The sequence below is a fragment of the Pelobates fuscus genome, chromosome 5, assembly GCF_036172605.1.
Source record: "Pelobates fuscus isolate aPelFus1 chromosome 5, aPelFus1.pri, whole genome shotgun sequence".
In the NCBI taxonomy this organism is placed as follows: domain Eukaryota; kingdom Metazoa; phylum Chordata; class Amphibia; order Anura; family Pelobatidae; genus Pelobates; species Pelobates fuscus.
The window spans coordinates 3,019,014-3,044,957 of NC_086321.1; the positions used below are offsets into that span (position 1 = coordinate 3,019,014).

At 47.0% G+C, this 25,944-nt stretch overlaps 1 protein-coding gene across 2 annotated transcripts in view; it reads left to right on the plus strand.

Moving 5' to 3' along the window:
* The window catches only part of NPR2 (natriuretic peptide receptor 2), a 266,856-nt gene that overhangs the window by 87,578 nt on the left and 153,334 nt on the right, over positions 1-25,944 (plus strand). For both annotated transcript variants that reach the window (XM_063453527.1, XM_063453528.1), the window contains exons 4-5: positions 16,452-16,587; positions 19,136-19,230. In XM_063453527.1, the coding sequence (XP_063309597.1) occupies positions 16,452-16,587; positions 19,136-19,230 (231 nt within the window). The remainder of the gene's footprint in view (positions 1-16,451; positions 16,588-19,135; positions 19,231-25,944) is intronic.

Here is a 25,944-nt window from a genome sequence, read left to right on the forward strand (position 1 = left end):
GAAGGTGCCGTTCTTGCTCCCCAGCGGCAGTCTACGGTGCAGGGAGAGGAGCCTGTTATCCCCTCTCCCCAGCGGCTGAAGGTGTGTAAGGGAGAGGAGTTTGTTATTCCCTCTCCCCAGCGGCAGCGCAGCTCACCAAGGGGAGACAGTAAGCCCCTCACCAGCGCAGATGGGACCGTGGTCTCTGCGCCCTGCCTACAGGGAGTACAGAGGGTCAGCCCTGCTCCCCAGCGGCTGAAAGTGTGTAAGGGAGAGGAGTTTGTTACCCCCTCTCCCCAGCGGCAGCTTAGCACACCAAGGGGAGACAGTAAGCCCCACACCAGCGCAGATGGGACCGTGGTCTCTGCGCCCAAGTTACAGGGAGCTGAAGGAGCCGTCCTCCCTCCCCAGCGGCAGTGTGATTTGTTGGGAATTGGGAGCCCGGTCTCCATTCCCCAGCGGCAGAGTATCCAGCAGGGAATAGAGAGCCCAGCCCCCTTTCCCCCACAGCAGGACTCTGTGCTGGGAGGAGAGACAGTCGGTCTCCCTCCGCAGAGACGGGAAGTATGCATGGGAGAGGAGATTGTTACCACCTCTCCCCAGTGGCGGATCATTAATGTACAGGGAATAGAGAGCCCAGTCTCCATTCCCCAGCGGCAGAGTGTTCTAATGGGAGAGGAGCTGGTTACCACCTCTCCCCAGCGGCAGCTTAATGTACCAGGGGGAGACTGTAAGCCCCACACCTGTGCAGATGGGACCGTGGTCTCTGCACTTCCAGCACAGGGGGTAGGGACGGTCGGTCCTGCCCCCCCACAACAGGGCTGTTTAGCCAAAGGGGAGACAGTCTGTCTCCAGCAGCAGAGCTGTGTAACTAAAGGGGAGACAGTCGGTCTCCAGCAGCAGAGTTGTGTAACTCAAGGGGAGACAGTCTGTCTCCAGCAGCAGAGCTGTGTAACTAAAGGGGAGACAGTCGGTCTCCAGCAGCAGAGCTGTGTAACTCAAGGGGAGACAGTCGGTCTCCAGCAGCAGAGCGGTGTAACTCAAGGGGAGACAGTCGGTCTCCAGCAGCAGAGCGGTGTATTTAAAGGGGAGACAGTCGGTCTCCAGCAACCAGGCTCCAACCAGACTACTCCCGTGGTAGTGCTGGCAACAGGACAGAGTACCGCTGGTCTCTGCCCCCTCCGCAACTTACCAAGGCAGCCTACCAGTCCCCCACACAGCCGTGGTGAGGCACCTGAACCTGGACAAGATTCTCCCTCACCCAGGTGTAGTAACTGTTTATTGTGGGTGGGCTGCTCTGCTGTTTCTGTCTTGTGGGTGGGCTGCTGGACTAACAAGGGCACTGACCGGCAGGAGGTCAAGTACCCTGTTAGTCTGGGGGGTAAAGGGGAGAAGTGTGGTGAAACCGACCTCGCCTCGTGTCCTTGGAGGGGGCTGATTGCCCACCTCTTGCCTTTGGACTATGGACCAGACTTTATGGGAATGTGATACCCCAGATAGCCATACCATGGAGCCTATTCATATAATGAAAGACTATGGGAAAGACTTTAGCTCCATGGCAATTGTACTGTGTGAGTAGGATCTGCGCGCTATTCGGTAGTTTTGTGCGTGCAGATCCCAGCTATCTGGGGATAGGTGAAATGTCTGTGTGTTATGTGTAAATGTGACTTTATGTATTTTAAAGTGTTTTATGTTGTTTTGCAACCATGTGGTTAATGGAGTCTGCCTTTAGTCCTGGGTAATTGGATTACTTCTCCAATTAACTCCAGGGCAGAAGGGAGGAAACCAGGGTGCATTGTGGGGATGTTTTCTGCCAGCCAGAAAGGAACAAAAGATACTTTTAGTAACTTTTGAACCCCTGGTCGGATTCATGCCATTTTTTAATATGTTGTTCCCCTGAATGGATTGATTGTGGATATGTATTTTTATGTGAATGTGATGTATGGTTTTAAAGTTATGAAAGTTGTGTAAAAGTATATTTTACACTGTATGCATAATGGGATTATGTGTCACACTAAGGGGAGGGGATGTGTGGGAGGTAACATCTATGTCATTGGTTCTTTTATGCCTCCCCCTGGGTGTGGCCTGTATGTGTGAGTTGGAAATAAAAGCCAGGCTGGATGAGCCAGTCCAGAGTTCCTGTTTTACCCTCAAAGTGATGTGTCGTCTCATTATTGGGGGAAGGATTTATTGTATGCTGTTCCAGTTGACTGCTAGGAGTACAAGCCTATTCGTATGGTTCCTATTCAATGGTCTACAGCATTCAAATGCTTGGGAGAATTTAAAGGTTTCTCGGATTCGGTGATTGTGGTGTCTGCCAGAGTGCTTGGAGTCCTCAGGAAGCGCTAGGAGCATCCATTAACGGAGGCACCCGGTCGGGGTGCCAGGTGATCCGTTACAGTCATCATCAGGACACTCCCCCGGATCGACCTGTCAGTCAATTGCTGCAGGACCAATCAGGACGTCTCGGGGGTGTGGTTACTGCTCTGAACAGGGTATTTAACAGAGCTTCCTTCATTAGCTCATTGCCCTGTCGTGGTTCTAGCTTGTTCTAGTCACTCAGTGCTTGTGTATTCTATTATCCCTTTTGGTTTTGACCCGGCTTGTTTACCTTACTCTGCTTATCTCTGTTACCCTTGATTCGGCTTGTCTCTCGCTTACCTGTCTTCTGTTACCCTCGACCTCGGCTTGTCTTTGACCATTCTATACGGTACTACTTACGTTAGTCCGGCCATTCTAAGGTCCGGTATACGTATCTGGCTACTGTTTGTACTCTGCGTGTTGGATCCCTGTCCCGATCCTAACACCTGGTCCCTGACATTACGCAAGGGCCATGAATACAGATGGTACAGGCAAGACACCTATACCTAACCTACTTACCCGCCTCTGCCTCACTTCCTGTTCCAGCACCGGTTGTAGCCTCCAAACCTGTAGTGGCTAGAGAAATGACTGGGTCTGTCCCGCTCCCTCAGTATTTTGGGGGCAACCCAGCTCAGTGCAGAGAATTTATAAATCAGGTTAAAGGATACGTTGAAATCCTGCCCCAGGCATTTCCTACAGACAGTGACAAGGTTCACTTCATGATTTCTTTGCTGTCTGAAAAGGCCCTAGCTTGGGCAAAACCTCTCTGGGAGGCAGAGAAGCCTATTATTTACAATTACCCTGAATTTGTTGCATCCTTCAAAAGGGTTTTTGATATTCCAGCTCGCTCCACCCCTACTGCCGAACTACTCATGTCTAATGCTCAGGGCACAAAAACTATTGTTGAGTATGCCAGTGAATTCCGTACCATGGCAGCAGAATGTGGCTGGAACAACGAGACTCTCGTTGCTGCCTTTGCACAGGGTCTCTCCGATGTGTTTAAAAATGAGATTGCAGCCAGAGAATTACCTAAAGATTTCGAAGAACTGATATCATTTGTCACCCTCATTGACATCAGACTCCGAGAGAGATCCTCATCCAGGGAGCGCCTGCGGAGGCCTCTTGTAAATTTGGCACCAAGCTTTTCTTGCCCACCCGAACCTCCCTCACCTTCCATGCCTCCTGGTCCTGAGTCCTCTGTCTGTGGAGAGAGCCTTTAGGAGGAGGGAGGGTCTGTGCCTATACTGCGGACACCACGGTCACGTGTTAAAGTTTTGCCCGATTCGTCTGGCAAAGGGCCCGCACCCAAGATACTGTCAGGGGCAGATCTTAGGTGGTCTTTCTGCAGACCCAGAGATATGTGTGCGCAAACCCTTGGTGCCTATTATCCTCTCCTGGCCTGATTCATCCATTAAAACCCAGGCATTTCTTGATTCTGGGGCCGCAGGCTTGTTTATAGATTGTGCATTTGCATCAAAGCACTCTATACCCTTACAGTCTCGCAACTTTCCACTAGCCTTCGAAGCCATCGATGGCAGACCAATACAGCCAACCCACGTGACCCAAGAAACCGTGCCCATATCTCTGGCTGAAGGGGCTCTACATCATGAGACGATCCAATTCCAGGTCATTTCCTCTCCATATTACCAGGTTGTTTTGGGATACCCTTGGTTACAGAAGCATAACCCCACAATTGATTGGCGCAAAGCTGAGATATTATCATGGTCCCAGCAATGCACATTTTCCTGTCTCCAGAAACCGGTCAAAGTTTTGGGCGCATGTTGTGCCTCTTCCTTACCCGCTGAGTACCAAGAATTCCAAGATGTATTCGACAAAGGTCAAGCCAGCGTTCTGCCACCACACCATCCGTATGACTGTGGTATCGAACTCCAACCTGGTGCCAATCCTCCCCGTGGCCGGATTTACCCACTGTCTGTAGCAGAGAATCGAGCCATGGAGGAGTATGTTACCAATGCACTGTCTAAAGGTTTTATTCGGAAGTCATCTTCTCCTGCCGGGGCCGGCTTTTTCTTTGTAAAAAAAAAAAGATGGCGAGTTGAGACCTTGTATCCACTATAGGGGTCTCAATCGCATTACTATTAAGAATGCCTACCCCATTCCATTAATCACGGAGTTATTTGACCGCCTCAAGGGAGCAACGGTCTTCACCAAACTTGATCTGAGAGGGGCATATAATCTCGTCCAGATAAAAGAGGACCACGAATGGAAAACCGCATTTAACACCAGGAGCGGCCATTACGAATACCTAGTAATGCCCTTTGGTCTTTGCAATGCTCCGGCGGTTTTCCAAGAATTTATAAATGACGTCCTGCGAGATATGCTGCAGCAATGTGTGGTGGTTTATCTTGATGATATTCTTATCCATTCCACATCTCTCGAGAACCATCACGCAGACGTTTCTCGTGTTCTACAGAGACTTAGAGAAAATAATCTGTTCTGCAAATTGGAAAAATGTGAGTTTAACTGCAAACAGGTCACATTCTTGGGATATGTTATCTCAGATGCTGGATTCTCTATGGATCCTGAGAAACTTTCGGCTGTACTAAAATGGCCTCGACCTACGGGTCTTCGCTCTATACAACGTTTTCTGGGCTTCGCCAATTATTATCGGAAGTTCATACGCAACTTTTCTTCCTTGGTTAAACCTCTCACGGACATGACCAGGAGAGATGCTGATCCACAGCATTGGTCACAAGAAGCCATTACTGCCTTTGAGTCTCTCAAAGTCGCCTTTACTGCTGCTCCTATACTGGCACACCCTAACCCTGCCTTACCATTCATTCTCGAAGTCGATGCGTCTGAGACAGGAGTAGGCACCCTCCTGTCTCAACGTCCTAACCCTGAGAGCCCCAGGCATCCGTGCGGGTATTTCTCGAGGAAATTGAACCCGGCGGAATGCAATTACCAGATTGGTGATAGAGAACTTCTAGCCATAATTCTAGCTCTCAAAGAATGGAGGCACCTTCTTGAGGGTGCTTCAGTGCCAATCCTCATCCTCACAGACCACAAGAATCTTACATATCTTTCCGAAGCTAAGCGGCTTTCCCCCCGGCAGGCTAGATGGGCTCTATTCCTATCAAGATTCAATTATGTGGTTTCTTACTTGCCCGGTACTAAAAACATTCGGGCTGATGCCTTGTCTCGACAGTTCTCCCCTCCATCTAGGGAGGAGATAACCCCTACTCCTGTGATTCCTCCGGACCATATACTGGCAACCATCCGTACTAACCTCACCTCACCCCTAGGCGAGGAGATTCTGGCTGCACAAAGTAATGCTCCTCCAGAGAAACCTTATGGCCGTTGTTTTGTACCTATTAACCTCCGTACGAAACTATTGAGTACATACCACGACCCCAAAGCAGCTGGACATCCAGGCAAAAAACAGTTAATCTGGTCCGTCTCCCGGCAATTTTGGTGGCCTAGTCTCCGTTCGGATGTCACCGCTTTTGTAGCTGCCTGTCCTGTGTGCGCTCAAAATAAAACCCCACGACGCCCTCCAGTGGGTCTCCTGCAAACCATACCTAATGGTGAACGACCCTGGACCCACTTGTCCATGGATTTTATCGTAGATCTTCCGGTCTCCCGTGGCAATACAGTTGTTCTCATGGTTGTTGACCGATTCTCGAAGATGTCACATTGCATTCCCTTGAAAAAACTACCAACTTCCCAGGAACTTGCAACAATTTTTTCTCGGGAGGTCTTTCGTTTGCATGGGTTACCCAAAGTGATAGTCTCAGATAGGGGTAGCCAGTTCGTGTCCAGATTTTGGAGAGCTTTTTGTACGCAAATGGGAGTTCAGCTTTCCTTCTCCTCGGCCTACCACCCGCAATCCAATGGTGCAGCGGAACGAGCTAACCAAACACTGGAACAGTTTCTGCGTTGCTACATTTCTGACCACCAGAACAACTGGTCTGATCTGCTACCCTGGGCGGAGTTTTCCCACAATAGTGCGATTAATGCCTCCTCCCGGCTATCCCCATTCTTGGCAAACTATGGGTTTCAACCGTCCATGTTGCCTGATACATTCTTGCCACAGGGGATACCGGAGGAACATCTCAGGGAACTCCGTTCCACTTGGGTGCAGGTTCAGAATTCTTTGCAACGCGCAATGCAGAACTACAAACTCCAGGCCGACCGCAGACGCCTTCCTGCACCTACCTATCAGGTCGGAGAGAGGGTCTGGCTGTCTTCCCGCAACCTACGCCTCCGTGTTCCCTCACAAAAACTGGCACCCCGATACGTTGGGCCATTTCGTATACTTCGAAGGCTTAACCCTGTAGCTTACGCACTTGACCTTCCTGCTAACATGCACATCTCAAATGTTTTCCATGTTTCCCTCTTGAAACCGTTGGTTTGTAATCGCTACACCACCTCAGTGCCACGTCCACGTCCTGTTCTGATTGACAATCATGAGGAATATGAAATACGCAGCATCATTGACTCACGGGTCTTCAGAGGACAGATACAATACTTGGTGCACTGGAAAGGATACGGTCCAGAGGAACGCTCCTGGGTTCCAGCCTCTGATGTCCATGCACCATCCCTCCTTCGTTCCTATCATGCCCGCTTCCCCATGAAGCCCGGACCCACCAGCAGAGATGGGGGGAGTCGTTGAGGGGGAGGTACTGTCAGGGTTTCTTTGCTGTTTTAAACAGCAACCCTTTTCTGTTTCAGTGATTGAGTTTTCAGCTGCAATTACTATGAGCTCCTTCTGCTTGTTGCCACGGTTACTCACCTGTGAGTAGTAATCAACCCTGCTGCTAATCAGTTCTGCCTATTTAAGCAGCTAAGCCCAGAACCTCCTTGCCCTTGCGTGGTTTCCTGTTTCCCAGAAGTCTCCTTGTTCCTGTGTTTCCTGTTTGTTCCTGGTTCCTGACTCCGGCCTTGTTCCTGACTCCGCTGCTCTCCGTGCTCCTGATCCCTGGCTTGTCTGACTACCCGCTCTGGTGACTGACCCCTGCTTGATTCCTGGACTTGGCTTTTGTTATTTATTGTTATTTATCAATAAAGGTGTGTTTGCATCTAGTTCCGTCTCTGTCTGGTTCCTGGTCCCCGACACGAACTGGAACCTCACGAATAGCTGCTAGCAGCTGAACAGGAAAAGCACCCAAGCGACTTACACTCCTGGCAATCAGTCTCTAACAGCATACAGTAAATCCCCCGAAGAACGAGACAAAGCTCCGTGTTGAGGGTCAAGCAGTGAACAGCCAGAGCTGTGGGTTTATTGTTGTTATATACACATTCTACAGACAAAGTCCCGCCCACAGGGTTTTGTGGAACATCCAATCAAAACATACAACACAGATAAACACTCCTACAATTACATCACAATCCTTCCTCTCTATCCTGGAGATAATTGGGAAGTAATCCAATTATCTCCAAGGACAGAGGCAAAACTCCATTAAGCACATGGCCGTAAAAAGACAGTAAAATACACAAGGTTACATTTATTACATAAAATACAGGCATGCAACATATCCCCAGATAGCTTAGGTCTGAGTGCAAATTATTATTGAATGGCGCTCAGACCACATATACAGTTCAATTGCCATGAAGCCAAAGTCTTTTATTATACGAATAGGCTCCATGGCATAGCTATCTGGGTTAAATGAGTTCATTCAGTAAATCCGTGAATGAACCGGCCACGTGTGAACTGCAGACTGCTGCCATCCAGTGTTCAGTATGCGTAGCCGCGGCCATCCAGTATAGTCAATTAAGCTGCGGTTAACCGCAGCTACTGGATGGTCAATTGGCGGCGCTCGCCGGCTTCTGGGCGGCCAATTAACGGCGCCTGCCAGCTAACCGCGGCTCCTGGGATGCCAATAGACGGCTGTTTGTTCGGTAGAAAGAATCTACCGAACGCCCGGGCAGACATACATGAATAGACCTTTCTGCATAGGAAAATAAAGTATGTAAATGCCGGTCCGTAGGCAAAAGGCAGCAGGCAGGCAGCCAGGCTCCTCTAATGTGACGATTGGTCTCGTCAAAGGGATAATATTCAAGAATTCCTTGAGAAGAACATGGTTATCAGAAAAATCAGCACGGTTTTATGAAGCATCATGAAGCATTAGCATTATGAAGGTCATGTCAAATGAACTTGATTGCATTCTACGAAGAAGTAAGTAGAAGTATAGATCAGTGTGTTGCAGTGGATGTGATCTATTTGGATTTTGCAACGGCCTTTGATACAGTTCCACACAATAGATTAGTGTTCTGCCAGGATTACAGAATGATCCAGCACGTAGAATTGTGTAACACAGAGGACTGAGTTATCGTATACCGGACCTTAGAATGGCCGAACTAACGTACCAAAGAATAGTCAGGAATAGCCGATGTCAAGGGAAACAGAAAGAGACACAACGATAAGGAAAAACCAGGAGTCAGGGATGCCAGAAAACAGGGAAGTCAAAAACAGTGCCAAAGTCAAATAACCAGAATCAATAACGCGCTCTCGGACAACCACAAGGGAAACCACGCCAGGGCACTGAGCAGGATGAGAACTGGGCCTAAATACCCCTCCTCTAGATCTGATAGGCTGTAACCTGACCTCAAAGGCAGGTACCAGGTTTCCATTTGCATAATTGCTGCTCAGCATTAACCCTTCTGTGGATTAGGTTGCTGCTCGGCACAACTTTTCATGTGTGGACAGTAAATGCCATTAACCACATTTTTTATAAGCAGTTGAATACGTGACATGTTCAAACTCAAAGAAATCGGCCTAGATGAAAATGCTTGTTCTTGGGTAGAACATTGGCTTAAAAACAGAGTACAAAGAGTTGTCATTGATGGTAAATTTTTAAGCTGGACAGAGGTGGCACGTGGTGTCCCTCAGGGGTCTGTTCTGGGTCCCTTCTATTTAACATGTTTATAAATTATCTTAAAAAAAAAAAAAGCATTGAAAGTCATGTTTCAGTGTTTGCAGATGACATAAAACTCTAAAATAATACAATGTGAGCAAGATATTACTTTGCTGCAGAGGGATTTAGATGGACTGGAGGACTGGGCACTAAAATGGCAGATGAAATTTAATGTTGAAAAATGCAAAGTTATGCACTTCGGCGAAAAGAATGCACAAGCAACGTATACCCTTAATGGAAGTGAATTAAGGATAACAACACACGAAAAGGACTTGGGAATTGTTATAGACAACAAACTATGCAATAATGTGCAATGTCAATCAGCAGTGGCCAAGGCCAGTAAGGTATTGTCATCCATGAAAAAGAGCATTCATTCTCGGGATGAGAATATAATTTTGCCTCTTTATAAATCACTGGTAAGACCACATATTGAATATGCTGTGCAATTTTGGGCACCTGTTCTAAAGAAGGATATTATGGCACTAGAAAAAGTGTAGAGGCGGGCTATAAAATTTATAAAAGGAATGGAACATATCAGCTATGAAGAAAGGTTAAGAAATTTAAACATATTTAGTTTCGAAAAACATCGCGTGAGAGTGGATATGATAACATTATATAAATATATTTGGGGCCAATACAAACCATTATGTGGAAATTGATTCACAAACCGAACTTTACATAGGACACGAGGTCATGCGTTTAGACTGGAAGAAAAAAGATTTTGTGTAAGAAAAGTTTTTTTACTGTAAGAACAATAAGGATGTGGCATTCTCTGCCTGAAGAAGTGGTTCTATCAGAGTCCATACAGATGTTCAAACAGCAACTAGATGCATACTTGCAAAAACAGAATATTCAAGGATATAATCTTTCAATGTAGGGTAATAACTGCTTGATCCAAGGATAAATCTGACTGCCATTCTGGGGTCAAGAAGGATTTTTTTCCTAGTTTGTTGCAAAATTGGTAGTGCTTCAAACTGGGGTTTTTTGCCTTCTTTTGGATGAACAGCAAAAAACATATGTGAGGAAGGCTGAACTTGATGGACACAAGTCTCTTTTCAGCTATGTAACTATGTAACTATGTAGTACAAAACAAATATGCGAGAAATTCTGCAATTACATCCCAACAGGAATGATGACAAAAAAATGAATTAGTAACCTAATTTCTACTAAGTCATGAAGACACCCGGGCACAACAACCCAACAAATGATACATATAAAACAAACACATTCATACCAGAAATAGTGAGAAGAGGGGAAAAGTCAACCAAAAAGCATGTTACAAAATGGTAGAACATACCCTTATATACCCATAAATAAATAGCAAACACCTGAAAGTAATGGGTGGCCACCCACAATGGTTGGGATCACATGATTACGGTTACCAAGGAAACCAATGTCCAGGTAGTATACATACATGGACAAGTTATATACATATCCATCTGCAAATAAAAAAAAATATGCATAAATAAACAACAAAATATTGAAAAATGTAAATGAGCAAGCACTCATACACCTGGGAAAAAAAGAAACAAACAATTTAACCTTCCCTACTCTATTTAAAAAAAAAATGATTGTATGTCTCATCCAGCAGAAAAAGAAAAAAATAATAAGGAGCTACCCATGTAACTCTCCCAAATCTAAGCCAATGCTGATGCCCCCAGTCCCAGGCACTTACCCAGTACTCAGTCGATACACTTAGAAAGTGGAACACAATCTGCGCTCAACATCTCTGTAAAAGAAGGATGAACATTGTGGTGATCTTACAGAGAACCAGGGCACTATTTGAACTGTATACAGCAGACAAGTTCAGCTATCCGGGGATTCCTGATATGTGGGGTTTACTGTGGAGATTTACATTTTGGGATATTTTGTTATGGTGCCCTGATGTCTGGAGGTTAATTAGATTAGCAATTCTTGTTATCTCCCAGGCACAGAGGTGCTTACTTGGGACCTGTGTTGTTTTAGTTAATGACCCCCTCATAAATGTATGTACTGTGACCAATAAAGGTAGTCTGATTTTCACCCTTCATCAAGTTTCAACTGATATTTGGGTTGGTGGGTGGGTGGCTATAGCACAGATGACTCAGTGGGAAAAGGAGAGGCACTTTGGTGGGGATACTCTGGTTGAGTATTGGAGCTCCGCCACAATCACTGCAAACATTCAGACAAACTTGAAAAGTTTAAAACCAAGAACCTCAACGTGTTGGCATTCCCTTGTTGTAGTCCAGACCTCCATCCCATTGAGTTTAAAGCCAAGAACCTGAATGTGTTTGCATTGCCTAGTTACAGTCCAGACCTCTATCTCACTGAGTTTAAAACCAAGAACCTGAACGTGTTGGCTTTAAACTTGGTGGTATGGAGGTCTGGACTGTAACTAGGACTGCAAACATTCAGCAAAACTTGAAATGTTTAAAGCCAAGAACCTCAACGTGTTGGCATTCCCTAGTTGCAGTCCAGACCTCCATCCCATTGAGTTTAAAGCCAAGAACCTAAACATGTTGGCATTGCCTAGTTACAGTCTAGACCTCCATACCACTGACTTTAAAATTAAGAACCTGAACGTGTTAGCATTGCCTAGTTACAGTCCAGACCTTCATCCCACTGAGTTTAAAGACAAGAACCTGAACGTGTTAGCATTGCCTAGTTACATACCTCCATCCCACTGACTTTAAAACCAAGAACCTATACATGTTGGCATTGCCTAGTTACAGTCCAGACCGCCATCCCACTGACTTTAAAACCAAGAACCTAAACGTGTTAGCATTGCCTAGTTACAGTCCAGACCTCCATCCCACTGACTTTAAAACCAAGAACCTAAACATGTTGGCATTGCCTAGTTACAGTCTAGACCTTCATCCCACTGAGTTTAAAGACCAGAACCTGAACGTGTTAGCATTGCCTAGTTACATACCTCCATCCCACTGACAGTCCCAGTTTATCTCCAGTTTACTAAGCAAAACAATGGAAATCCCACAGTGTAGAGCCATAGGTGCTTGATTCATGGTGTGTGTGGCAAAACCAACTTCGCCACTGTGAACTGGAGAAGCCTGGTTGCTCTCCTGCTCCCTTTAGACTATGGCCCCTGTTCTTTTTCCCTGCAGAAAGGCTGGTTTGTGCCTTTCTGCGAACTGTTAAAGCCATGCTACCCCAGATAGCTATGCCATGAAGCCCAGCCGTAGACTGAAAGACTGTATGAAAGACTTTGGCTCCATGGCGATTGAACTGTATGTATGTGATCTGAGCGCCATCCGGTAATAACGTGCGCTCAGATCTAAGCTATCTGGGGATAGGTAGAATGTCTGTATTTTATGTAATAAATGTAACCTTGTGTATTTTATTGTATTTTACTGTCTTTTTACTGCCATGTGCTTAATGGAGTTTTGCCTCTGTCCTTGGAGATAATAGGATTACTTCTCAATTATCTCCAGGATAGAAGACTCTGTGGAACTGGTTTTGGGCAGAAAAGCCATGCTTCATTTGGTCACAAAGGACTTCAATCTATCTTTTGAACCAATGGACCAATTTGGATGATTTTGACATATGTTTGTATTTGGAGTATGCGGATTCGGAAAATGTACGTTTTATGTGATACTTTCAAAGTTATGAATATTGTGTAAAAACTGTATTCCTCTGCCTGTGATAATGAGATTACCCATTGTGTTCAGTAATCATATCATAGGCAGAGGGGAGGATTTTGTGTGGGAGTGTCTGTGTGTATTGTACGGATTGATTGGTTGTTCTGTAAAACCCTGTGGGCTGTACTATGTTTGTGGATTGGGAATAAAAGAGACTGTATGTGCCAGTACAGTCAGTTCCTGCTTAACCCTCAAAGTGAAGTGTCGTCTCATTCTTGGGAGGGATTTGATTGTATGCCGATTGCCAGGAGTGTAAGTTGTTCGTATAGCTTTTCCTGTTCGGCTGCTTCCAGTGGTCGTGTGTCTCTTGTTCGGGAGTTGGTGAATTTGTGTAGTTTGCAGTTTGGGAGATTGGTAACACAGTAAAGGAGTTTAAGCATGCGTGGGATAGGCATAAGGCTATAAGATAACTATAAGATAAGGCCAGAGACTAATTAAAGTATTTAGAAAATTGGGCAAACTAGATGGGCCGAATGGTTCTTATCTGCCGTCACATTCTATGTTTCTATGTGATTGCAGTAGCTGCTTGTCTATCTGGAAGGGGATTATCGCCTAAACAGTTTTTATCTTCTGGTGAGCAAAACGGTCCATTACAATTGGTGGCAAGCGGCGGGATCATTTCCACAGCCCAGAAGGACAGCTACAGGGCAACACCATTCCTTGGATTACAAATGAATGGCAACGCCAGTACCCGTACAGGGACCCTATCTACAAAAGAAGCAACTGTAGAACAAGCATGGCGCCCAGCTACACGCAGGAGGAGTTTGACAAAGAGCTGAGATCACGGCCCCCGGAGAAATACGTGCAGCCCGTGAGGAGACACGTGGCTGAGTACCTGCAGGCCAAAGCAGAGTGGGCACGTGAGTTGGCAGGTGGGGAGAGTCCCCAGCGGCAGTGTGTATCCCAGGGAGCTGAAGGTGTCGCCCTTCCTCCCCAGCGGCAGTGTGTGTCCCAGGGAGCTGAAGGTGTTGTCCTTCCTCCCCAGCGGCAGTGTGTGTCCCAGGGAGCTGAAGGTGTCGTCCTTCCTTCCCAGCGGCAGTGTGTATGCCAGGGAGCTGAAGGTGTTGTCCTTCCTCCCCAGCGGCAGAGTGTACTCCAGGGAGCTGAAGGTGTCGTCCTTTCTCCCCAGTGGCAGTGTGTGTCCCAGGGAGCTGAAGGTGCCGTCCTTCCTCCCCAGCGGCAGTGTGTGTCCCAGGGAGCTGAAGGTGTCGTCCTTCCTCCCCAGCGGCAGTGTGTACCCCAGGGAGCTGAAGGTGCCGTCCTTCCTCCCCAGCGGCAGTGAGTACCCCAGGGAGCTGAAGGTGTTGTCCTTCTTCCCCAGTGGCAGTGTGTACCCCAGGGAGCTGAAGGTGCCGTCCTTCCTCCCAAGCGGCAGTGTGTACCCCAGGGAGCTGAAGGTGCCGTCCTTCCTCCCCAGCGGCAGAGGGTCCTGCAGGGAGCAGAGACCGTCAGTCACACACCCCAGCCGCAGGACAAAATATTGAAAGGGGAGACAACTGGTCCCCCTCTCCACCAGCAGAGAGAGTGTCAGGCTGAGGAGCCTGTTACCCCCTCTCCCCAGAGGCAGTTTACAGTTCAGAGAGAGGAGCTTGTTACACCCTCTCTCCAGCGGCAGCCTAACCCACCAAGGGGAGATGTTACGCCCCCCAACGGTGCAGATGGGACCGTAGTCTCTGTATTTTCAGCACAAGGGGTAAGGACGGTCGGTCCTGTCCCCCGGCCACAGAGCGGTGTATCCAGAGGGGAGACAGTCGGTCTCCCCCGCTCACAACCAGGCTCCAACCAGGCTACTTCCGTAGTAGCGCTGGCACCAGGGCAGAATACCGCTGGTCTCTGCCCACTCAGCAACCCACCAAGGCAGTCTACCAGTCCCCCGCACAGCCGTGGTGAGGCACCTGGACATGGACAAGTTGCTACTTTATCCAGGTGTAATAACCAGTTATTGTGGGTGGGCTGTACTGCTGTTTGTGCTTCGTGGGTGGGTGGCTGGACCCAGAACATATACAGGCTATATGAAAAATAATTACTGTATAATGTGTCCCCTGTTGTATAGTTTAAAACTACTGCACAATGTCTTTGTGCACCAAATACCGGCAAGATGGCACCGTTTAGAAAAGTCACAACAGTGTCTGTGAGTTAAAATGGCCGCCATCCATTGTTCTCACCATGTGCTTCATCCATTGTTCTCACCATGTGCCTGTGATACATGAAATGGTGGCCACCCAGTAACTCCACAGTATGCCCCCAGATGATTCTTAAAGGGCCAGTAGCAGCATAATAAAATACAATATGCCCAAATCAGTTCATAGAAGGGCAATACATCCCAGGACCATAGTCGCATGGCAGGAGGCCCCTCCAAAAACCGAGGTCACTTTCGCCACAGTTCATTTAATATATATAAATGTACTGCCTCGCTTCTCGAAATGTCTGCATGGGAGACAATAGTTTAAATGATTTAAGTTTTCCATTTATTTTATAAAATTGAACACACTCTGTATTATTTAGTACTACAAAATGTGTAAACATGTCAGGGGAGATAACTTGCACCAGACACTGTTATTCTGCACTTTTATAGCTCTTAAAACAGCTGTAAAATATGAAGTTGATGAGGAGTAGTGTATGTTTTCACCCAGAATGATCGAAGCCAGATGCAGAGGCAGAAGGTACGAGAACGTACTAGCGTGAAAATGTAAGGCCCCCCCCCAGAGCACATCACTTATTTACAGAGAGGGCCCCTCATTTACCATTAACATTATGCTGACCGAAATCTTCTAGCAAATCATGTGTATTCAAATGTCAAATATTTTACTGTTTCCTTGAGATAGAGAAGGACCATGGGCCCTAATAGTTAATTTCTTCTTTAGATTCCTATTCTTATATGGTTTTTACTGGAAAGATCCTGGGCCCCCGGGACTCCAGATTACACCCGGTTTTGTAATTTATGGATCTCCTGTGGGGCAGATGGGATGAAAATGTTTAGGGTCTGTTGTTTTACAAAGAAGGTCTTGTTGAAGTAATAATAGTATCCAACACATTAATCTGATATCTGACATGCAACACTTTCTAACTACCAACGATGGTTCTGGACATAGTTTGTGGTGGATCTACATTGCTGGTTGTAGCTTCTTTGTGAGGAAGACTTTCATATGGTGGCATGTCTTAAAGAACCTCGCTAAACTAGAAAAAGGATCAGAGAGATCTCCTGACTATACAGCAATAAGGGACAAGTGAATCAAATAGAAATCCAGATTTTAATTTGAAAGGGAACAAGGGTTATATCACTGCACGTGGCATCTCTTGGGGTCTATATAAGATTTAAAGCACTGTCTGTCTTGCTAAAATTGATAATGCTCTAAGATGCAAGAAATCCCAGACAGTCAGTACTTTTTGGCTAAAAAAATGAAGGTTTTTCCCTCATTTTCATGTTCTTCTATTGCTGACAAATGAAAAGGAGACTTTCTATAGGGTGATAGAATCCCCCTCACTTTGGTTTCTTTTATTGGTCATCTGTTCCGCTATTGAGGGATCTGTTTAGACCGTGGCATTGATGGGATGCTTTATTGGTGTATAACGACCACCTTACTCTCTTTGCTCACAGATGAATTTTATTGCTGGCTGTTTCTATGATGGAGCCCTGTTGTACGCCCATGCCCTCAATGAAACCCTGACAGAGGGGGGTTCTGAAACAGATGGCCTGAAGATTGTCCAGAAAGTACGCAGTCGCAAGATGCAAGGTTTGTAGAGAGGATAAGGTCAACAACACAATAACTATCATCACTAAATACAAATACAAAATACACAACTCAAACTTAAATGTGATAAACTTGAAACCACAACAATCAAATTACAATTATTAGATATAATACCACAACACGCCAATAAACAAAACACTAAATACAACTACACAGTGCAATTAGCATCATTAATTGCCAGTCTAAATTACACATATCTTAGTATTACTAAACTACTCAACAAACAATGGCAAAATTCAACACTTAGCAAAGCTAAACAAAAATCTACAATACAACAATTAGCACAACTAAACACAACTCAACAACACAGCGCTTAGCACAACTAAACACAACTCAACAACACAGTGCTTAGCACAACTAAACACAACTCAAAAATACAACACTTAGCACAACTAAACACAACTCAACAATACAACACTTAGCACAACTAAACACAACTCAACAATACAACACTTAGCACAACTAAACATAACTCAACAACACAGTGCTTAGAACAACTAAACACAACTCAACAATACAACACTTAGCACAACTAAACACAACTCAACAATACAACACTTAGCACAACTAAACACAACTCAACAATACAGCGCTTAGCACAACTATGACATCACATAGTAAAACACTGAAAGGGTTATCTCTATATCCCTACCCCTCCTATCTCTATATCCGCACCCCTCCTATCTCTATATCCGTACCCCTCCTATCTCTATATCCATGCCCCTCCTATCTCTAAATCCATACCCCTCCTATCTCTATATCCGTACCCCTCCTATCTCTATATCCGTACCCCTCATATCTCTATATCCGTACCCCTCCTATCTCTATATCCATGCCCCTCCTATCTCTATATCCATGCCCCTCCTATCTCTATATCCATACCCCTCCTATCTCTATATCCGTACCCCTCCTATCTCTATATCCATGCCCCTCCTATCTCTATATCCGTACCCCTCCTATCTCTATATCCGTACCCCTCCTATCTCTATATCCGCACCCCTCCTATCTCTATATCCGTACCCCTCCTATCTCTATATCCGTACCCCTCATATCTCTATATCCATACCCCTCCTATCTCTATATACGCACCCCTCCTATCTCTATATCCATACCCCTCCTATCTCTATATCCATACCCCTCCTATCTCTATATCCGCACCCCTCCTATCTCTATATCCGCACCCCTCCTATCTCTATATCCGTACCCCTCCTATCTCTATATCCGCACCCCTCCTATCTCTATATCCATGCCCCTCCTATCTCTATATCCGTACCCCTCCTATCTCTATATCCATACTCCTCCTATCTCTATATCCATACCCTTCCTATTTATGTATCCATACCCCTCCTATCTCTATATCCGCACCCCTCCTATCTCTATATCCGTAACCCTCCTATCTCTATATCCGTAACCCTCCTATCTCTATATCCATACCCCTCCTATCTCTATATCCGCACCCCTCCTATCTCTGTATCCTCAGCCCTCCTATCTCTATATCCGCACCCCTCCTATCTCTATATCCATACCCCATCCTATCTCTATATCCGCACCCCTCCTATCTCTATATCCGCACCCCTCCTATCTCTATATCCGTACCCTCCTATCTCTGTATCCGTACCCTCCTATCTCTATATCCGTACCCTTCTATCTCTGTATCCGCACCCCTCCTATCTCTATATACGCACCCCTCCTATCTCTATATCCGCACCCCTCCTATCTCTATATATGCACCCCTCCTATCTCTATATCCGCACCGCTCCTATCTCTATGTCCGTACCACTCCTATCTCTATATCCGCACCGCTCCTATCTCTGTATCCGCACCCTCCTATCTCTGTATCCGCACCCTCCTATCTCTATATCCACACCGCTCCTATCTCTATATCCGTACCCCTCATATCTCTGTATCCGCACCCCTCATATCTCTATATCCGTACCCCTCCTATCTCTTTATCCGTACCCCTCCTATCTCTATATCTGTACCCTCCTATCTCTATATCTGTACCCTCCTATCTCTGTATCTGCACCCTCCTATCTCTGTATCCTATCTCTATATCCGCACCCTCCTATCTCTATATCCACACCGCTCCTATCTCTATATCTGTACCCCTCCTATCTCTATATCTGTACCCTCCTATCTCTGTATCCGCACCCTCCTATCTCTGTATCCGCACCCCTCCTATCTCTGTATCCGCACCCTCCTATCTCTGTATCCGTACCCCTTCTATCTCTATATCCACACCGCTCCTATCTCTATGTCTGTACCACTCCTATCTCTATATCCGCACCCTCCTATCTCTGTATCCGCACCCTCCTATCTCTGTATCCGTACCCCTCCTATCTCTGTATCCGTACCCCTCCTATCTCTGTATCCGCACCCTCCTATCTCTGTATCCGCACCCTCCTATCTCTGTATCCTATCTCTATATCCATACCATGCATTCTCTAATTCCCATCTGTTTTATTCTTGATGGACTCACGTTAAAGTTACTGATCATTGAAGAGATATTTTAATTCTATGTGTTATTCAGGAATCACCGGCACAGTGAGCATGGATAGCTATAACGACCGAAACACAGACTTTGACCTGTGGTCAATGACGGACTATGATAGCGGAGTGTTTCAGGTGAGTTCTGGGTTTTTTATCGCAGTGATTGTAGAACAGATTTATTTTATTTAACCCCTTTTGTTGTGTATATACGGAAGTGGATCATATGATGGAATAGAGCGATCCTGCACATTTTACATTATTACAGTATATGTAGCATCAGAGAGCTGGATCGTTGTGGCGTTGTTTTGCCATGGAGCTCTAGAAGAAACGTTTCACATTGCATTCCCTGCTAGCGAGGTGTATTGCAGGTTTTTGAGATGAACCCGTGAAGGATTAATTCCATAGCAATCTGCATGAATCAGGCGACATCTATCCTTCCCCTGCCACACTTCTGGTATTTGTGTGTGTGTTGTGTAGACAGATCAATATTGTTTTGCGGCAAGTAGTGCACTGAATGTGTTTTACCCGCGCTTTTCGGTATCTTAACCCACTTTCCGGAAATATTATTCCCCTTGTGACTCTTACCCCACTGTATCCCTTAACCCTGTGACTCTTACCCCACTGGTATCTCTTAACTCCGTGTCTCTTAATCCACTGTATCCCTTAACCCTGTGACTCTTACCCCACTGGTATCTCTTAACCCTGTGACTCTTACCCCACTGGTATCTCTTAACCCTGTTGTTACAAAACTGTTACAAACTCGGATTATATTGACTATTTTGTATATTATGACTTCGGTACTTGAATGCTGCACCCTCTTCCGAATGGATTATATATACCCCGGTTCGTCAAACGAACAACCGACCACCCGGCTCCTAGCCTGTGCCGCCACTTAACCCCGGTCACCTCTCAAACTACCGAACGGTCGACCAACCGGCTGAGATTGTGTGCCACCAATTGATCACCCAGGAAGTTGCGGTTTGCGGTTAACCGCAGGCTAATTGACGGCCCAGTATATATCTGTTCGTGCCTTATCTACCGATGGTTAAACTACCGAAAGAGGCACGAACAGGGACCACCTTCAATCTGGCATTTGGGCTCAATTAGAATGTAGAACATTGCGGTTAACCGCAGGCTAAGTGCCCCTTCACAGAGGGCTAACTTTGTATACCGAACAGCGACCACATCCGGTCACGACCCGGTTGCAAGCTGGCAGGGCCCCAGACCCCAGGTAAGATCAAACCCGACTGTGACTAATCACCCGTCCCCATTACCCTGGGATACCCCTGCAGCCTTTGAGGCTGAAACTAAAACTGACCCGACCCTTCAGAAATATAGGGAGAGAGCCGACACAGGGACGGGGGGATCAGACCAAGAGACGTTCGCATGGGAGCAGGGCCGACTATACAGACATACCGAAAAGAAAGGGAACCATAGGAGACAGCTAGTCATTCCCCATAAGTATAGATGTGATATACTCAGAGTGGGTCACGATATCCCTTTAGCCGGACACTTAGCCGTAACCCGTACCCTCAAACGTATCACCCATACTTTCTTCTGGCCAGGAGTACATGCAGATGTACGCACATACTGCAACACATGTGAGGTCTGCCAACGGGTAGGCAAAAGAGGAGACCACCCTAAGGCACATCTCGTAAACATGCCAATTATAGAGGAACCTTTTAGCCGGGTAGCCATCGACCTCATAGGGCCCCTTGCCACCCCTAGTCCATCCGGGAAGAGATATATTCTTACCGTGGTGGACTACACTACTCGCTATCCAGAGGCCGTGGTTCTATCTAATATCAAGGTAGACACCGTAGCCAACGCATTGGTACAGGTCTTCTCCCGGGTAGGATTTCCGCGGGAGATCCTATCCGACAGAGGCACCCAATTCACAGCGGAACTAACACAACAACTATGGCACGTCTGCAAAATAAAATCCCTACTCAGCTCCCCGGATCATCCTCAGACCAATGGGCTATGTGAGAGGTTCAACGGAACCCTCAAACAGATGTTAAAAACCTTTACCCAGGAATATAGAGACTGGGAACGTTTTCTGCCGCATCTCCTGTTTGCTTACCGGGAGGTGCCCCAGGAAACAACCGGGTTCTCTCCCTTCGAACTGCTGTACGGACGTAAGGTACGGGGTCCCCTGAACCTGATCCGTGAGCACTGGGAGGGAGAGACAGAGAACGCTGGAGTCCCCATCGTACCTTATGTACCGGAGCTTAGGGACCGCATGGAACAACTAGCCAGGTCAGTCCAGGCTAACCTGCAGGTGGCCCAGAAGCGACAGAAAGTCTGGTATTACAGGGGAGCGAGAAAAGGGAGTTTTTGTATAGGGCAGAAAGTGATGGTACTCAAGTCAGTTAAAGCAGACAAGTTGCAGGCAGCCTGGCAGGGACCTTACCAGATAGTAGAGAAAAGAGGGGACACTACCTATGTGATTGCCAGCTGTCACGATGAGAACCTAAGAAAGATATTCCACGTAAATATGTTAAAAGAATATCTTCAATGACCAGAAGATGTATTGGCCATTTGTAGTCCCACAGCCGAAGACCCCGATAGCCTGCCCATACCCGACTTGTTAATCCCGAATGGCCCGTCTGATATAGTGAACCAAGTACAGATAGGGGACCGACTTAACCCAGTGGAGAGGAAGCAGCTACACAAACTGCTCCAAGAGAAACAGGCGATGTTCTCACAGGAACCAGGGTACACCAACTTAGCTACTCACCAAGTAGACACCCCAGGGCAACAACCCTTAAGACAGGCCCCCTACCGGATCCCCGAGGCGGTCCGGGCAGGGATGAAAAAAGATCACTGAGATGCTCAAGCTGGGGTCATTGAGTCCTCCGATAGTCCTTGGGCGTCCCCGGTAGTACTGGTACCCAAGAAAGATGGTACTACCAGATTCTGTGTGGACTATCGGAAACGTAATGATAAAACCGTGACCGATGCATACCCCATGCCCAGGGTAGATGAGTTGCTGGATCGCATAGCCAGGGGGAACTATCTAACTACCATTGACCTCTGTAAAGGTTATTGGCAAATCCCCCTGGCCAGGGAAGCTATCCCCAAGTCGGCATTCGTCACCCCGTTTGGCTTATACCACTTTAACCCCTTAAGGACCAAACTTCTGGAATAAAAGGGAATCATGACATGTCAGACATGTCATGTGTCCTTAAGGGGGTAAGGTTATGCCATTCGGGATGAAGAATGCCCCCGCCACATTCCAGCGCTTGGTAGATAGACTCCTTGATGGCTTCCAGGATTTTGCCTGCGCATACCTGGACGACATAGCGATCCATAGTGAGTCCTGGGAGGAACACTAAGCACATGTAGGAATGGTTCTGGATCAGATTCGGGCCGCGGGCCTGACCCTGAAACCAGAGAAATGCCATTTTGGAATGGCTGAGGTGCAATACCTGGGTCACCGGGTGGGATACAGGAAGCAGCGACCATTGCCAGCTAAGATAGAGGTGGTCGCGAACTGGCCCACTCCCACCACTAAGACCCAGGTATTAGCCTTTCTGGGCACAGCAGGGTACTACAGAAGGTTCGTACCCGATTACAGTACTATTGCCAAACCCCTGACTGACTTAACGAAGAAAAATCTTCCTTGACAGATCCTGTGGTCTCCCCACTGTGAAACAGCGTTTAACACACTAAAAACTGCTCTAAGTAATGCTCCTGTCTTGGCTGCCCCAGCCCCTAACCGGCGTTTGATTGTTCATACAGACGCTTCCATGTTCGGGCTGGGAGCTGTCCTCAGCCAAGTAGGAGACGATGGGAACGAACACCCAATTGCCTACATCAGCCGAAAACTCCTGCCACGAGAAGTCAGCTATGCCGCAGTGGAAAAGGAGTGTTTGGCTCTGGTGTGGGCACTAAAGAAATTGACTCCCTATTTGTATGGACAAGAGTTCACTCTGATTACAGACCATAACCCGTTGGTGTGGCTAAACCGGGTCTCTGGGGATAATGGCAGACTGTTACGGTGGAGTTTATCGTTACAACCTTTTAACTTCACCAATACCTACAGAACTGGGAAACAGAATGGCAACGCCGACGGGTTGTCCAGGCAAACAGACCTCAGCCCAGCATAACCAGCGGTCTGGACAGCCTTAGTCTGCCCCGAAAAGGGGTCAGACGGTGTCTGCCAGAGTGTTCCACAAAAAGGGAGCACTGTTACAAACTCGGATTATATTGACTATTTTGTATATTATGACTTCGGTACTTGAATGCTGCACCCTCTCCCGAATGGATTATATATACCCCGGTTCGTCAAATGAACAACCGTCCACCCGGCTCCTGGCTTGTGCCGCCACTTAACCCCGGTCACCTCTCAAACTACCGAACGGTCGACCACCCGGCTGAGAGCATGTGCCACCAATTGATCACCCAGGGAGTTGCGGTTTGCGGTTAACCGCAGGCTAATTGACGGCCCAGTATATATCCTTTCGTGCCTTATCTACCGATGGTTTAACTACCGAAAGAGGCACGAACGGGGACCACCTTCAATCTGGCGTGTGGCCTCAATTAGAATGTAGAACGCTGCGGTTAACTGCAGGCTAAGTGCCCCTTCACGGACGGCTAACTTCGTATACCGAACAGCGACCACATCCAGCCAGAGAGCGGGAATTCGGGCACAACTCTGGCCGTTATTAGTTCCACGAGTTGACGCCGAGGTCCTGCTGCCTATTGTTGCACCTAAAAACATGGCCGCCATTTTCAGCTTGCGACCCACATACACGAACAGACTTTCTCTCGAAATACAGCAGCGGGTTCGTGAGTTTGAGTCGCTATTCGGTGAACTAGTGCACACAGACTGGAGCTATAAAATGAGTGGTGAAAGTACCGAAGTATCTATTAAACTGTTAGAGTTATGTATTTTTACTATGTTTTTCTGTGTGTAAAATAAACGTGGGTTTTGGGCGCTTGGAGATAATTGTATTACTGTAACCGTTGGATTCATTATCTCCAAGCTGGGCGGTAGCAAGTTCAAATGATACAATGTCTTATGATTGGTTGGCTTGTTGCATTGTACCTGTATCCCACCAGGTCCACAGGGGGCTGTCCTTGGACCTGGGGACTTGCATAATTTGCCATGCTTACGTGCCAGTAAAGTCAGTTCGTTTCACCCTCAACTCGCAGCCTCGACTCGTGTTGTAGGGATCCGGGAATCCTAGCTTTGCTATAGCTAGTGGGAGATTCTACACTGGCAGGTTTCTACCGACGGGTGCATCGTTCGCCTCTCTGACTTCGGGAACCAGGACATCCAAGCGATCCAACCTCCTGCTAGACCGGAGGCAATCGTAACACCTGTGTCTCTTTCCCCACTGGTATCTCTTAACCCTGTGTCTCTTACTCCACTGAATCTCTTAACCCCATGTCTCTTACTCCACTGTATCTTTTAACGCTGTGTCTTGAACCCCACTGTATCTCTTAACCCTGTGACTCTTACCCCACTGTAGCACTTAACCCTGTGTCTCTTACTCCACTGTATCCCTTAACCCTGTGTCTCTTACCCCACTGGTATCTCTTAACCCTGTGTCTCTTACCCCACTGTATCTCTTAACTCCGTGTCTCTTAATCCACTGTATCTCTTAACTCCGTGTCTCTTAATCCACTGTATCTCTTAATTCTGTGTCTTTTACCCCACTGTATCTCTTAATTCTGTGTCTCTTAATCTACTCTCTCTCTTATTGCCATGTCTCTTACCCCACTGTATATTTAACCCCTGTGCCTCTTACCCTTCCTTGTGTTTCTTACCCCACTACATCTTGTACCTCTATGTCTTTTACCCCTCTTTGTGTCTCCTACTCCTCTGTGTATTTTACCCCCCTCCATGTCTCTTGCTCCCTCCCTACCCTATTTGCGGCTGTTACCCTCTCTGTAGCGTGGCCTCGCAGACTGTTCTTGCTGCTCATTCACCGCCCCCTCCAAAGTCAGAGCATTTGAGCAATATTTTAGCCAGTCTTACTACTGCCATTAAATCAGAATATGAAAAATCGTGGATGGAAAGTAAAATAGTGATCATGGGAGGGCAGGTAGGGGGCTTGTTGGGCAATTGCCCCCTGGGTCTCAAACATGAAAGGGATTGAAAGGGGGTTGTTCCCAAATGTTGAGGCGCAGTGTGGCTGCGCGTTGGGGCGCAGTGTCGCTGCGGGTTGGGGCGCAGTGTCGCTGCGGGTTGGGGCGCAGTGTCGTTGCGGGTTGGGGTGGTGTCGCTGCGGGTTGGGGCGCAGTGTCGTTGCGGGTTGGGGCGCAGTGTCGTTGCGGGTTGGGGCGCAGTGTCGCTGCGGGTTGGGGCGCAGTGTCATTGCGGGTTGGGGCGCAGTGTCATTGCGGGTTGGGGCGGTGTCGTTGCGGGTTGGGGCGCAGTGTCGTTGCGGGTTGGGGCGCAGTGTCGTTGCGGGTTGGGGAGCAGTGTTGCTGCGTGTTGATGCTTTGCAGAAAGGTCTGTTTTAAGGAATTATAAAAAAAAAAACAGATAAATATGATCACTTTGTACCTTCTGCTGTCAGGAAACTACAATTTTATGATGAGTATTTGGCTGGAAAACTTTGTTTATAGATGAAATATTTTTCACATTCATGTTTATTCATTTGAAAAATACTGCAAAATGGTTATCTGGGACTTAAGACAGATAGAGAAGGAGTCCTTTGATGTGTCTGCTTTCGTCAGCTTCACATTTCTCTATTGTTTATAGAGGTTATTCACATCTTTGCTCGGTCTCCAGGCTACGATACATGGACAATGAAAACTTGCTTTTTCTGCATTGGCAATACACATCCTTCTTTAGCCATTAGATGTACCAAATAATGCAGGAATAATCATCAA